Source organism: Triturus cristatus, chromosome 2_1 (genome assembly GCF_964204655.1).
Source record: "Triturus cristatus chromosome 2_1, aTriCri1.1, whole genome shotgun sequence".
Classification (NCBI taxonomy): Eukaryota; Metazoa; Chordata; class Amphibia; order Caudata; family Salamandridae; genus Triturus; species Triturus cristatus.
In genome coordinates this window covers 31,838,728-31,854,241 of record NC_140581.1, presented here as the reverse complement: position 1 = coordinate 31,854,241, position 15,514 = coordinate 31,838,728, and the positions used below count along the sequence as shown (strand labels likewise).

The window sequence follows — 15,514 nt, the reverse complement described above, 5'->3', positions numbered from 1 at the left end:
TTGCTTGAGACAACATTGATCACTTATGACTCCAGTTGTCTTTACTTTGAGTTACTGTTCAATGTCACAAGTGATGTGAATTTTATAATATTCATTACGTTATTTACTAATTATTTTTCATGTTTAAATTCCGTTTTCTGATTTGTTTGTATTCAGTGTGATTTAAAAATTTTGTTTTATTCCATTTACTCAATGATCTGATTGTATTTTTATGAAACGATTTAAGGATATGTTACCCAAAATAAATAAGCTCTTGCGCCTGGTTTGATCTTTATTTACTGGCCTAACTCTTCTTTTATTACATCATTCACAGCGTTCTTTGGGTTAGGAAGCTTTTCTTGGAGGAGCAGGGTTCAAATTGGGGATTCGAATCCACTAACTCACTGACCAGTGACCACTGTTTCCACATCTGCTGGAACCCCCAAGAACTCTTACTCTTGAATCCTGAGGGAACTTCCATTCATTGTACATCTCGCTCACCTCACATGAGTTTGAAGCTGAACCTGTAATTTCGCGCAACTTTTTTTGCCATTGTTATCATTCCGCTGCAAAGATTTGTTTTAAAGATTTAAAGGACTGCGCTGAAATCCCCCTTTCTGAGTATCCAGACAGACAACAGCTGTCTATCACAGATGTCATGCCCACTAGATATGGATCCCAAGAGGACTGAGCCCGGGCCACGCCAGATGAACTGCTTCTCCTGCTGTGCAATCCATCATAAACCCTGGTACTTGGCCATCTTAGTTTAGCTTTAGAAATTTTACTGTGCCAGAGGTTATTGCTGGTAAGGCATTATTCAACTGCTTCAAGCATCCTTCATCATAAGTTAACTCTTAAAAAGAATGGAGCTGAGCTAAATAGGGCCGATTAGATGTCATCGATTAGATGTCATCGTAGACTTCATCAGCCCACACGCCCTCCCCTCCGCTGACTACATCCTCCTAGGGGACCTCAACTTCCACCTGGAGAACAACAGCGACAACAACACCACCACCCTGCTGGACAACCTCGACAACCTCGGACTCAAGCAACTGGTGAACACCCCCACACATTACGCCGGACACACGCTTGACCCAGTCTTCTCCTCCAGCAAGCACATCTCCTTCAGCCACTCCACCGGACTCCACTGGACAGACCACAGCTGCATCCACTTCAGCTTCAGAAGAACCACGACTCACCACCACCAGCAACAGGTTCCCCGCAGGAGCTGGAACAAGATCACCACCGACCAGCTCTCCACAGCACTGAGCCAGAACCCTCCCGCCAGCTCAACGGACCCCAACCAAGCAGCCAACAACCTCTCACAGTGGATCACCAACTGCGCCAATGACCTCGCACCCCTGAAAAACCATCCCAACAGGACCAAAAGCAAGACAGCCCCCTGGTGCAACGACGACCTCAAGAACTCCAAGAAGAACTGCCGCACCCTCGAGAAAGCCTGGCGAAAAAACCCGACTACAGACAACATGAACGCCCTCAAGCACGCCCCCCGCAAACACCACCAGCTGATCCACATCACCAAGAGGACAGCATTCAAGGAACGACTAGACAACAACGCACACAACAGCAAGGAACTCTTCAACATCGTCAAAGAGCTCTCCAACCCCAGCGCCAGAAACAACAACATCACTCCCTCACAAGACCTCTGCGACTCACTCGCCTCGTTCTTTCACCGCAAGATCGCCGACATACACAACAGCTTCGGCACACAGACCACGCACCCAACCACCGAACCGATGCCCCCCACTACCACCCTCCGCGCCTGGACCCCGGTCAGCACCGAAGACACCATCCACACAATGAACACCATCCACTCCGGATCACCAACCGATCGTCATCACACCCCAACTCCGGGACATCATCAACTGCTCCTTCAACACCGCCACCTTCCCGGAGAGCTGGAAGCACGCCGAACTCAGCGCCCTCCTGAAGAAACCATCAGCAGACCCCACCGACCTCAAGAACTACCGCCCCATCTCGCTCCTCCCGTTTCCTGCCAAAGTCATCGAGAAGACCGCCAACAGACAGCTTGCCACCTTCCTCGAGACGAACGGATCCCTCGACCACTCGCAGTCCGGCTTCAGAGCCAACCACAGCACCGAGACCGCCCTCATCGCAGCCACAGACGACATCCGAACCCTGCTCGACAACGGGGAAACAGTGGCCCTCATCCTCCTAGACCTCTCCACAGCATTCAATACTGTCTGCCACCCCACCCTGGTGCAGCACCTCCGCAACATCGGAATCCAAGAGAAGGCCCTGGAGTGGATCATCTCATTCCTCGCCGGAAGAACCCAGAGAGTCCGCCTCCCCCCGTTCAGATCCGAGGCCACCGAAGTCATCTGCGGCGTACCACAAGGATCATCACTCAGCCCCACCCTCTTCAACGTCTACATGAGCCCCCTCGCAGCCATCGCACGTCAACACAACCTCAACATCATCTCCTACGCCGACGACACCCAGCTGATCCTCTCCCTCACCAACGACCCAGCCACCGCCAGAACCAACCTACACGAAGGGATGAAAGACGTAGCCGAGTGGATGACGAACAGCCGCCTGAAACTGAACTCAGACAAGACGGAAGTCCTCATCCTTGGACCATCACCCTCTGCCTGGGACGATTCCTGGTGGCCCCCTGCCCTGGGCAGCGCACCCAAACCAACGGACCACGCACGCAACCTGGGCTTCATCCTGGACTCCTCCCTCTCGATGACCAGACAAGTCAATGCCGTCTCATCATCATGCTTCAACATCCTACGCATGCTCCGTAAGATCTTCCGATGGATCCCCACCGAAACCAGGAAGACGGTCACCCAGGCACTCGTCAACAGCCATTTGGACTACGGTAACACCCTCTACACCGGAACCACAGCCAAACTACAGAAAAGACTCCAACGCATCCAGAACGCCTCCGCACGACTCATCCTGGACATCCCCTGACGCAGCCACATCTCCGGACACCTGAAAGACCTTCACTGGCTCCCCGTCAGCAAGAGAATCACGTTCCGACTCCTCATCCACGCACACAAAGCCCTCCACGACCTGGGCCCCAGGTACCTCAGCAACCGCCTGACCTTCTACACTCCCACCCGCCAGCTACGATCGTCCAGCCACGCACTCGCCGCCGTTCCACGCATTCGAAGAGCCACCATGGGAGGAAGATCCTTCTCCTACCTGGCAGCCAAGACATGGAACTCCCTCCCCATCCACCTCCGTCTTACCCAAGACCACCTCTCCTTCAGGAAGCATCTCAAGACCTGGCTGTTCGAGCAGTAGCGGACCCCCCTTCACCTAGCGCCTTGAGACCCTCCGGGTGAGTAGCGCGCTTTACAAATATCTTGATTGATTGATTGATTGATGTACTTTTCAAAAAGAATCCATGAAACCATAAACCCCCTAAAACAAGGTCCTGCACTCACTGTACCACTGGGAGCAAGCGACACCAGTCAGAAAACTCCAGTCAAGGCAAAACCCGGTACTGGGCTGCTTGTGTTTTGGTTCAGGGAGGACCTGGCCTGGCAGTTCAGGATGGACTGTTCCTATTGGTGCAGGGTCAAGACTGATTTGCTTATGGCTGGATCCAAACTGAGGTGCCATGGTGTGGGAACAATGGGTTGCAGTGCTACCCTAAGCAATTGCTTGTGGTTAGACTTGTTTCAAGCATTTCTCCCATCACCTCTTGTATGTTCGATGTGCTGCCCTAGCTGGTGGGGATGTGCCTAGACGTGGGTCCCGTGCTCAATGTGCAACTGGAATCAAGCTACGGCTGACTGAGGATATCTAATCAGGGCAAAACCAGTCTTGGGCTGCTTGTGTTCCGGCGTAGGGAAGGCATGACCTGGCAATTCGGGCTGCGCATTTCCCATTGGAGCAGGGTCGAAACTGATTTGCATGTGGCTGGATCCAAACTGAGGAGGCATGGCGGGAAAAAGAACGATGGGCTGGAATGTTACCCCGAGCAATGGCCAGTGGTTAGACGTTCTGCAGCATTTCTCCCATCACTTCCCGTGTGTTTGAAGTTGGAGAATTGAGTGGATTTTAGATGTTGTCTTTTATGACTGTCTAAATGGGAAGGGAACACATGTTTCTGATGATGCACTGTGTCCCTCCAAGATCAGTGAAACTCTGATACCTCTGGTCATCTGGTCATCCAGATAGCTCCCACTATGATGGAGACATCTGAAACAGTTGCCACCTGCTGCTCTACTGACCTGTGAGAAGTGGCTCCATCTCAGTCACTCTCCTTAGCACCGCCACCAGCCCCCGGTACAGAGACAGTGCAGCCGTGCGAAGATCCTGCCGGGTGCTCTCATGCAGAGACTCCGTTCCACTCTAAAGGCAAAGAGCACAGCAGTGGGTGGGTTAGCACTTTGGACAGAAAACATACAATATTGGATAGGTTGGAAAATAAACGCTAATGGTGCCATGGAGCTGCACCTATCACATCGCGTCTGATGGCAAAAAGATTGGTTCCCCTCTGAAGTCCTTGGTGTGATGTGCATAATGGTGCCTTTTTGATCCGTGGTGAATGAGGGAGTGTTTGGGGTTTTACAGTGTTCGTCTCGTGACACTTGTAAGGGTCAGGTGGCGATGGGCTTAACAGAGACCTACTGGCTTGTAGTCCAGCGTTCTTAAGGGAGTTACTAAGATGCAACTTGTTAGATGCACATATCTCTAATCTGGAACTAACATCTTCATCAGTTATTGCCCTGCACTTAAAAGAGAGCAGAATTTAGGTGGAAGCTGCTCGTCGTTCACAGCCACGCTGGTACAAGAGGATTCTCTGGGAGAAGTACATGATCATAAGATATTCATTGAAGCATTAGTCATGTGCAGTATGAGGAGCAGGCCTCCCAACTCTAGAAGGACACATGGAAGGATCTGAGAGAGGGCGTCATGCATGGACTATTTCCAATACCACAGAGATTCACCAAAGGTGAAGCCTGTTCCATTGGCATAGAGGACCAGTTTGTTCCACTGCTAACAGCTGGTTTCATCCCAGTCACAGAGTGTAGTAAGAGACATATCAGTGATCTGTGGTTTCATGGGTGTACTCAGTCACAGAGCCTTGTGGGAGACACATCAGTGCACTGTGGTTTCACGGGCGTACTCAGTCACAGGGCCTAGTGGGAGACACATCAGTGCACTGTGGTTTCACGGGCGTACTCAGTCACAGAGCCTAGTGGGAGACACATCAGTGCACTGTGGAGCCTAGTGGGAGACCCATAAGTGCACTGTGGTTTCATGGGTGTACGCCGTCACAGAGCCTAGTGAGAGACATATCAGTGCACTGTGGTTTCATGGGTGTACTCAGCCACAGAGCCTAGTGGGAGACATATCAGTGCACTGTGGTTTCATGGGTGTCCTCAGTCACAGAGCCTAATGGGAGACATATCAGTGCTCTGTGGTTTCACGGGTGTACTCAGTCACAGAGCCTTGTGGGAGACACATCAGTGCACTGTGGTTTCATGGGTGTCCTCAGTCACAGAGCCTAGTGGGAGACATATCAGTGCACTGTGGTTTCATGGGTGTCCTCAGTCACAGAGCCTTGTGGGAGACACATCTGTGCACTGTGGTTTCATGGGTGTCCTCAGTCACAGAGCCTTGTGGGAGACACATCAGTGCACTGTGGTTTCATGGGTGTCCTCAGTCACAGAGCCTTGTGGGAGACACATCTGTGCACTGTGGTTTCATGGGTGTACTCAGTCACAGAGCCTAATGGGAGACATATCAGTGCACTGTGGTTTCACGGGTGTACTCAGTCACAGAGCCTAGTGGGAGACATATCAGTGCACTGTGGTTTCATGGGTGTCCTCAGTCACAGAGCCTTGTGGGAGACACATCTGTGCACTGTGGTTTCAGGGGTGTACTCAGACACAGAGCCTAGTAGGAGACATATCAATGCGCTGTGGTTTCAAGGGTGTACTCAGTCACAGAGCCTAGTGGGAGACATATCAGTGCACTGTGGTTTCATGGGTGTACTCAGTCACAGAGCCTAGTGGGAGACATATCAGTGCACTGTGGTTTCATGGGTGTACTCAGCCACAGAGCCTAGTGGGAGACATATCAGTGCACTGTGGTTTCATGGGTGTACTCAGTCACAGAGCCTAGTGGGAGACCCATCAGTGCACTGTGGAGCCTAGTGGGAGACCCATAAGTGCACTGTGGTTTCATGGGTGTACGCCGTCACAGAGCCTAGTGAGAGACATATCAGTGCACTGTGGTTTCATGGGTGTACTCAGCCACAGAGCCTAGTGGGAGACATATCAGTGCACTGTGGTTTCATGGGTGTCCTCAGTCACAGAGCCTAATGGGAGACATATCAGTGCTCTGTGGTTTCACGGGTGTACTCAGTCACAGAGCCTTGTGGGAGACACATCAGTGCACTGTGGTTTCATGGGTGTCCTCAGTCACAGAGCCTAGTGGGAGACATATCAGTGCACTGTGGTTTCATGGGTGTCCTCAGTCACAGAGCCTTGTGGGAGACACATCTGTGCACTGTGGTTTCATGGGTGTCCTCAGTCACAGAGCCTTGTGGGAGACACATCAGTGCACTGTGGTTTCATGGGTGTCCTCAGTCACAGAGCCTTGTGGGAGACACATCTGTGCACTGTGGTTTCATGGGTGTACTCAGTCACAGAGCCTAATGGGAGACATATCAGTGCACTGTGGTTTCACGGGTGTACTCAGTCACAGAGCCTAGTGGGAGACATATCAGTGCACTGTGGTTTCATGGGTGTCCTCAGTCACAGAGCCTTGTGGGAGACACATCTGTGCACTGTGGTTTCATGGGTGTACTCAGTCACAGAGCCTAGTGGGAGACATATCAGTGCACTGTGGTTTCACGGGTGTACTCAGCCACAGAGCCTAGTGGGAGACACATCAGTGCACTGTGGTTTCACGGGTGTACTCAGCCACAGAGCCTAGTGGGAGACACATCAGTGCACTTTGGTTTCAAGGGTGTACTCAGCCACAGAGCCTAGTAGGAGACATATCAATGCGCTGTGGTTTCAAGGGTGTACTCAGTCACAGAGCCTAGTGGGAGACATATCAGTGCACTGTGGTTTCATGGGTGTACTCAGTCACAGAGCCTAGTGGGAGACATATCAGTGCACTGTGGTTTCATGGGTGTACTCAGTCACAGAGCCTAGTGGGAGACATATCAGTGCACTGTGGTTTCATGGGTGTACTCAGTCACAGAGCCTAGTGGGAGACATATCAGTGCACTGTGGTTTCATGGGTGTACTCAGCCACAGAGCCTAGTGGGAGACATATCAGTGCACTGTGGTTTCATGGGTGTACTCAGTCACAGAGCCTAGTGGGAGACATATCAGTGCGCTGTGATTTCATGGGTGTACTCAGTCACAGAGCCTAGTGGGAGACCCATCAGTGCACTGTGGAGCCTAGTGGGAGACCCATAAGTGCACTGTGGTTTCATGGGTGTACGCCGTCACAGAGCCTAGTGAGAGACATATCAGTGCACTGTGGTTTCAGGGGTGTACTCAGCCACAGAGCCTAGTGGGAGACATATCAGTGCACTGTGGTTTCATGGGTGTCCTCAGTCACAGAGCCTAATGGGAGACATATCAGTGCTCTGTGGTTTCACGGGTGTACTCAGTCACAGAGCCTTGTGGGAGACACATCAGTGCACTGTGGTTTCATGGGTGTCCTCAGTCACAGAGCCTAGTGGGAGACATATCAGTGCACTGTGGTTTCATGGGTGTCCTCAGTCACAGAGCCTTGTGGGAGACACATCTGTGCACTGTGGTTTCATGGGTGTCCTCAGTCACAGAGCCTTGTGGGAGACACATCAGTGCACTGTGGTTTCATGGGTGTACTCAGTCACAGAGCCTTGTGGGAGACACATCTGTGCACTGTGGTTTCATGGGTGTACTCAGTCACAGAGCCTAATGGGAGACATATCAGTGCACTGTGGTTTCACGGGTGTACTCAGTCACAGAGCCTAGTGGGAGACATATCAGTGCACTGTGGTTTCATGGGTGTCCTCAGTCACAGAGCCTTGTGGGAGACACATCTGTGCACTGTGGTTTCATGGGTGTACTCAGTCACAGAGCCTAGTGGGAGACATATCAGTGCACTGTGGTTTCACGGGTGTACTCAGCCACAGAGCCTAGTGGGAGACATATCAGTGCGCTGTGATTTCAAGGGTGTACCCAGTTGTAGAGTTTAGTGGGAGACATATCAGTGCTCTGTGGTTTCAAGGCTGTACCCAGTTGTAGAGTTTAGTGGGAGAACTTTATATTTATTTCACTTGCGCTCACACATACCATGTAGGTTTGCAGCTTCTCTGATGACTGGGACTTCTGCCATTCAAGGATAAAGCAGCCAATAAGAAAGTGTAGCTGAGCTGTCTGCAGCGGTCTCTCTCTGATGGCGATGTCATCTAAAGTCGCCGAGGAGCTGTTGTGGAGAGCTGAACGTTCCACTCCCATTTCAGAGAGGAAAGATGATATCCCCTGCAGAGCTTCAAGGTGAACCTATGAAAAGACCAAAGAGCAACAAACAATGGCTGAGAAGTCTACGAGGCAAAGTCTTGCTACCAACTGCTTTTGACTAGACAAAAACAATCTTACTCAGAAATAACAGCAACGCTCTAAAGAAGTGTTGCTGTTGCATTTTTCTGGCAGACAGCACTGAACATGCACGTTGGATTGAATGACAGGGTATTTCCAGAGTGGCATAAATGTTTTCTTTCTCCCATCCTTGACTTGCTAAATAATCATATCTGTGGCCCTTTCCTGAAGTATATAACAAAAGAAAAAGAGGGCTGGGGTAGGTTATAGGCCCAGCATACATGCCCCTTAGAATGTTTAATACAAAAAGGTATGCAGTTCCTGGAGAAGTGAAAGGGGTGGGGGGAGGGGGAAGAGATAGGAAAGACAGAGGACTAGTCGTTCTTCAGTTAGATGTGCAAGGGGGCAGCGGGGTCCCCATTTAGGAACTAGGGTCCTCACACACCCGGCTGGGTGTCATGCTTCATTATAGGGCATGCTCCTTGTTAGAAATGAGGGGGCTCTGGTTGACGCAGGTGTGAACCCACAACAAGCAGGGACCCTTTACTTCTTGTCAGGGCGAAGGATGACTCCCCAGAATAACCCCTGCTCACCCTCTAGGTGCGTGGCGCGAGCAGTCCAGGCTAAGTCTCAGGCGTACACGGTTAAGCAAATGCAATTACACACACAGTAAACCCCTTGCATGCACCACAAACGGACACCAATCAGGTAGTATATAAAAATAAGCTTTTATGTAGATTCAGCAGATTCGAATACAAGGCCCAGTAACGTTGAACTGATGGGGCCACAATTCTTAGGAATACGGTAAAGTTCTCGTTGTTACGGAAAGTTCTTTAGGCGGGCACAAGGTGACTGTAGGCCTCAGCGTACTCCGTGCTGAAGCGGCGACCGGGAAGCACACGGCAGATGACAGGGAAATCAGAACGTTGCGGACCCTGGATCCGATGCGAGCTCGCGGTCGAGTTCGTAAGTACAGTACCTTGTTTCTTGACGCGAAGGTGGGTGCGGGATTTCAGCGGCACTTCGACCGAAGAGCGAGGCGGCGTCCGGGGCTCCTACACTTCACGATGGGTGTCTGATCTTCAGGCTCACGACCAGAGCGGGGTGTTGCAGGTGGCGGGTGAACAAAGCGGGGCAGCCGGGCACGCGGATACGTCCGGCCCGTCCGAGGCTTGGAGATGCTCACAACGCCGATTCCGGCGGGAGGGTGAAGGTGCGCAGCGAGCCTCCAGCGAGCGAGGTGACAGGGGCAGCCCAGCACAGCGTAGGGGGAGCGGCTCCGATCGAGCGAGGCTCTTCCCAAGGCGGGGGCGGCTAAGCAGTCTTGGTCACGGCTCAGGGAGGGACTGCGGCATGAGGGTCACAGCTCCGGCGAGGGAAAGGACACCACAGTCCAGCAGCAGGCGAGTGAAGATCAGGTAGAGCCCAATGGTCCTGGGGCTCAGTTCAGGGGGCAAGCTCAGTTCCAAGCCCTTGGAGATCGTTTTGGAAAAGCACAAGTCTTGAAAGTAAAAATAAAGCAAAGTCTTCAGCAACAGTTTCTCTTCTCCCCTTTGGCAGCAAGGTCACCACTGCAGGCCAATCCCCCAGGATAGGGACAGTCTTCCTCCTACAGCTTTCCCGGTGCCTCCTCCTCAGGCAGAGATTCTTCTTGGTCAAAAGCGGATCTAGTTTCTCAGGAGCAGGACTCCTACATTTATACAGCAAATCTTTTGTTCTCCCAGGCCAGGGGGGCCCTTGCCTAGTTCAGTCCGGTTTCTGAGCACTTTGTTTACGCGATGCAGGCTTCTTCTTTCAGAGTGCAGGGCAGAGTCCTCAGACGCTCCACAGGGGGCGGAGCCGGCATTGAGGTAGCAGAGCACTGTCCTATTCAGAGCCTAGGAGCACTCCTCCCACCCATCTACCTGTTGATCGTCCTATTCACCACCAGGCTACCTAGCCCCGCCCATCTGGGTTCCCCCAGCCCTGTCACTCACACAGGCCAGACATCAGATACACATCACGCAGAGGCGGCTGAAATGTTTAGGCAAGCAAAGGCCAGCTTTCTAAAAGCGACATTTGCAAACCCGGAATATTAAAATAAACCTTGCGAAAAGATGTACCTTATTATTCCGAGTTCAGGCATACTAAACTCGACCTTCTACCATGTTCCCTGGGTCGGTTAGGATTGTAGGGTGTAACAATCCAGGCCGCCCATATTGGCCTATGAGAACAGGGTAGCCTTGCAGTAGTGAACAACAAAATGGCGGCCATTCACTACCAGGACATGCCACGCATCCAGGCTTGTCCTACCTTAGGCTCACAACGCACCCTGCCCGTGGGCCTACCAGAGGGGTGACTAACATGCAGCTAAGGGAAGGTTTCAGGGACCGGCAAGTGTGGGCACTTGCCAGTCAGCATGTCAGTACCAGACTGCACGCAGGTTCTGCGATGGCAGACCTTAGACATATTTTACTGGCCGCTTCTGTGGGTGGCACAACCAGTGCTGCAAGCCCACCAGCGGCGTTTGCCTTTACATGCCCTGGCGCTCCTGGCGCACTTTACTGGGGTCTGATAGTAAACCAAACAATCCAATCATGGAATCCAACCAACATATACAATTTACAAGGGAGCACACGCACCGTGACACTGGTTGGCAGTGGCACAGCGCGCTGAGCGGCCAACACCATAAAAACACATGAGGCACAGCGACAAAAAGAGGAAGGGAGACTCACGCCAAGGTGCCAGGTCTAACACGTGTCCCCTCCAGCTGAAAAGTGGGGAGAACTACCCTACCCCAGGGAGTTCCTCATCACTAAGGCGGAAAAATCTGGACAGACCGTCAGCATTGGCGTGACCTGTGCCAGGGCGATGTTCCACCGTGAAATCCATACCCTGTAGGGAAATGGACCACCTCAACAGCTTTGGATTCTCACCCCTCATATGCATCAACCATCTGAGGGGCCTGTGGTCCGTCTGAACCCGGAAGTGAGACCCAAACAAGTAGGGTCTTAGCTTCTTCAGCGCCCAGACCACAGCAAATGCCTCACGCTCAATAGCACTCCACCTCTGTTCCCGTGGAAGTAACCTCCTGCTAATAAAGGCTACGGGTTGATCTAGGCCCTCTTCATTAATCTGTGAAAGAACAGCCCCCACACCATGCTCTGAAGCGTCTGTCTGAACGATAAACTCTTTGGAGAAGTTGGGAGCCAAGAGCACGGGCGCCGTGCACATAGCAGTTTTCAAGGCCTCAAAAGCTTTCTGACAGGTGTCAGTCCAAATCACTTTCCTGGGCTGCTTCTTCGAAGTCAGTGCTGTCAAGGGGGCAACCATGTTGCCATACCCCTTGACAAACCTCCTGTAGTACCCGGTGAGACCTAGGAAGGCTCTCACCTCCGTCTGGGTTTTGGGTGCCTCCCAATTCAGGATGGTTTCTATCTTGGGCTGAAGGGGTGCCACCTGGCCACTCCCAACTTGGTGTCCCAAGTACACCACGGAACCCTGCCCAATCTGGCACTTACTCGCCTTGATCGTGAGGCCTGCCTTGCGCAGCGCCATCAACACTTCCCAGAGGTGACGCAAGTGTTCCTCCCAAGTGGAGCTAAACACTGCGATGTCATCCAGGTAGGCTGCACTGAACGAATCCAGCCCAGCCAACACCTGGTTGACCAATCTCTGGAAGGTGGCAGGGGCATTCTTCATCCCAAATGGCATAACCCGGAACTGGTAGTGCCCATCTGGAGTGGAAAATGCTGACCTCTCTTTGGCCCCCTCGGTCAAGGCGATCTGCCAATACCCAGACGTTACATCAAACGTGCTGAGGTAGTTGGCAGCCCCTAGCCGATCGATGAGCTCATCAGCTCTGGGGATGGGGTGTGCGTCAGTCCTAGTGACTGAATTGAGTCCTCTGTAGTCCACACAGAACCGGAGTTCGGGTGTGGCTCCCGGCGCTGCAGCCTTTGGGACCAAGACCACGGGGCTGGCCCAAGGACTGCTAGAAGACTCAATTACCCCGAGTGCAAACATCTTGGAGACCTCCTCCTTGATGCATGTCCTCACCCTGTCAGTCACCCTGTAGGCCTTGTACCGCACAGGTGGACTATCCCCAGTGTCCACATCATGGACGCACCAATCAGTGACACCAGGGACCAGGGAAAACAGATCAGAAAATTGTCCCAGCAACTGGCGACAATCATTCTGTTGCTCAGGGGTCAGGGTGGAAGAGAGGATGACACCATCCACTGACCCATCTTGCTCCTTGGCCGACAGGAGGTCAGGAAGAGGTTCTGTCTCCTCTTCCATCCCAGCATCTGTTGCCAAGAGCATGCCCACTTGGGACCTCTCCAAGTGGGGCTTGAGGCGGTTGACATGTAGGACCCTTAAGGGGTTCCTAGGAGACTTCAGGTCCACCACGTAGGTAACAGGACTCTTGCGCTCCACCACCTCAAAGGGACCGGTCCACTTATCCTGGAGCGCACACGGCTCCACGGGGGCCAAGACCCATACTTTCTGTCCAGGCTGAAGCTCTACCAGAGTGGCATTCTGGTCGTACCACCGCTTCATCTCCTCCTGGCTGGCTTCCAGATTTGCCTCAGCAAGTTGCCTGAAACGCCTAGTCTGATTCCTGAAGGCCAGCATGTAGCTACATACATTCTGGGGAGGTTTCCTGGGAGATTGCTCCCAGCCTTCCTTGACCAGACTTAGAGGTCCTCTGACTGGGTGACCATACAGAAGCTCAAAGGGACTGAACCCCAGAGACTTCTGTGGCACCTCACGGTAAGCGAAGAGAAGGCATGGTAAGAGGACATCCCACTTACGCCTCATGGGTCCGTCTAGGCCCATTATCATGCCTTTGAGGGTTCGGTTGAATCTCTCAACCAACCCGTTTCCTTGGGGGTGGTAAGGGGTGGTGAACTTGTAGGTTACACCACACTCTTGCCAAAGAGATTTCATGTACTTGGACATGAAATTGGTACCTCGGTCAGACACCACCTCTAGAGGGAATCCCACTCGGGAGAAAATTCCCATCAGTGCACGTCCCACCACGGGGGCCGTTACTGTCCTCAGAGGAATGGCTTCCGGGTACCGGGTGGCATGGTCCACCAGGACCAGGATGAACCTATTGCCCATCGCTGTCCTGGGGTCCAGTGGCCGTACAATGTCAATCCCCACTCGCTGGAATGGGGTACCGACCACAGGGAATGGCTGGAGTGGAGCCCTCTGCTTCCTTCCACTCTTTCCACTTGCCTGGCAAGTCTGGCATGTCCTGCAGTGAGTGTCCGAACTCCTGCGCATTTGAGGCCAATAAAAGTGGGTGACAAGCCTTTCAAAGGTCTTGTCCTGCCCCAAATGCCCTGCCAATGGCACATCGTGAGCCAGCCCCAGTAGGAAGGCTCTGAAGTCCTGGGGTACCACCAGCGCACGGGCTGACCCAGGCTCAGCAACCTTAGGCTCTGTATACAGGAGGTCGTTCTCCCAGTAAACGAAATGTGATCCTGACTGATCACCTGCGGCCTGGTCTGCAGCCTGCTGCCGCATACCCACGAGAGAAGGGCACTCCTTCTGTGCCTTACAAAAGTCCTCCCTGGTGGGACCCCCTTCCTGCTGCCAATGGGTCAGCTCCGGCAGGTCTCCCAGTTCAGCTATTTGTCCCCCTGTAGGCTCCAGGGCATCCCCCTCAAGGTCTGCTTCCTCCTGGACCGTGGGAACTTCAGGGGCCGGCTTCCCGCGCCCCTTGCTCCTTCTCTCTGAGGCCGGTTCCTGGGCCTCCCTCTCAGGCTCCAGGACCTCTTGAGTCCCTCTACTGGCTGCCATGGACCGTGTGGTGACACACGCCCAATCCGGCATACCCAACATCTCCAGGTGAGCACTCCGCTCCACCTTAGCCCAAGGTGAGCTCTCCAAATCGTTCCCTAACAAACAGTCTACAGGCATGGCGGGCCTCACAGCTACCTGAAGAGTACCAGAGACCCCCCCCCCACTCGAAGGGAACCTGAGCCACCTTGCAGTGCCTCTCTGTGTTGTCAGCGGCAACAACGGGATAGAATGCATTGGGGACCACCTGCTCCTGAGACACCAGGTGACACCTGACAGCTGTCACGCTGGCTCCTGTATCTCTAAGAGCTTCCACCCTATGGCCATTTATGGTCACCCACTGCCTGTACTTCTTAGTGTTCTCAGGCAGCTGGGTTGGAGGGACCACCTCACGGTCTCCTAGCGAGACCAGGGACATCTCTGCGGGACCCCATCCACCTTGGACATCCCTCTCCTCCCCCAAGGCTACACTAGTCACCTGCCGGGGTGGAGCACCAGTGGGTGCTGGTTTACCAAACAACGGACACTTTACATCAGAGGCAAAATGCCCCAAATTGTTACACCTGTAACATCTTACGGGCCGCTTTTGAACAGGAGGACCTGTCGGGGCCCCGGTCGGTTTCTGGGGTGGGAGAGGCTGAGAGCCCTTCCCTTGGTTCCCTTGGGGACTATTTTGGGGCCCTTTTTGGAACTGCTTCTGTTTACCCCTGTCCCCCCCACTCTTCTGCTGGGGACCCTGCCCACCTTTGGCGGAATCTCCCACGGTACCCTTGTGGATCCTGGTACTGACCCAGCGGTCCGCCTCCTCAGCAAGCTTCCTCGGGTTAGTCAGCCTACTATCTATCAGGTGCTGGCGTAGCTCAGGAAAACAATTACTGGACAAGTGCTCCCATGCCATTAAATCAAGAAGCCCTTGATAATCATTTACCTTACTACCCTTTACCCAACCATCCAGCGCTCTGCAAAAGAAAGTCACATACTCCACATACGTACTATTGGGAATCTTAGTGCAACCCCTGAACCTCTGTCTATATAACTCAGGGGTCAACCCATACCTAGCCATCAATGCTTCCTTCATATGGGCATAAGAATTATGAACATCAGCAGGTAAATCTAACAGCGTGTCCCGCCCTTCACTCAGGAACCGTCCCCACAACCCCACTCCCCAATCTTTCTCAGGGACCCGG

At 52.9% G+C, this 15,514-nt stretch overlaps 1 protein-coding gene across 7 annotated transcripts in view; it reads right to left on the bottom strand.

Annotated features, from left to right (window-relative positions):
- Nucleotides 1-15,514, bottom strand: part of LOC146863653 (putative E3 ubiquitin-protein ligase HERC1) — a 1,482,062-nt gene that overhangs the window by 900,694 nt on the left and 565,854 nt on the right. For all 7 annotated transcript variants that reach the window (XM_085627737.1, XM_085627739.1, XM_085627735.1 and 4 more), the window contains exons 27-28: nt 8,289-8,498; nt 4,212-4,332 (exon numbers count right to left, since the gene is read on the bottom strand). In XM_085627737.1, the coding sequence (XP_085483863.1) occupies nt 4,212-4,332; nt 8,289-8,498 (331 nt within the window). The remainder of the gene's footprint in view (nt 1-4,211; nt 4,333-8,288; nt 8,499-15,514) is intronic.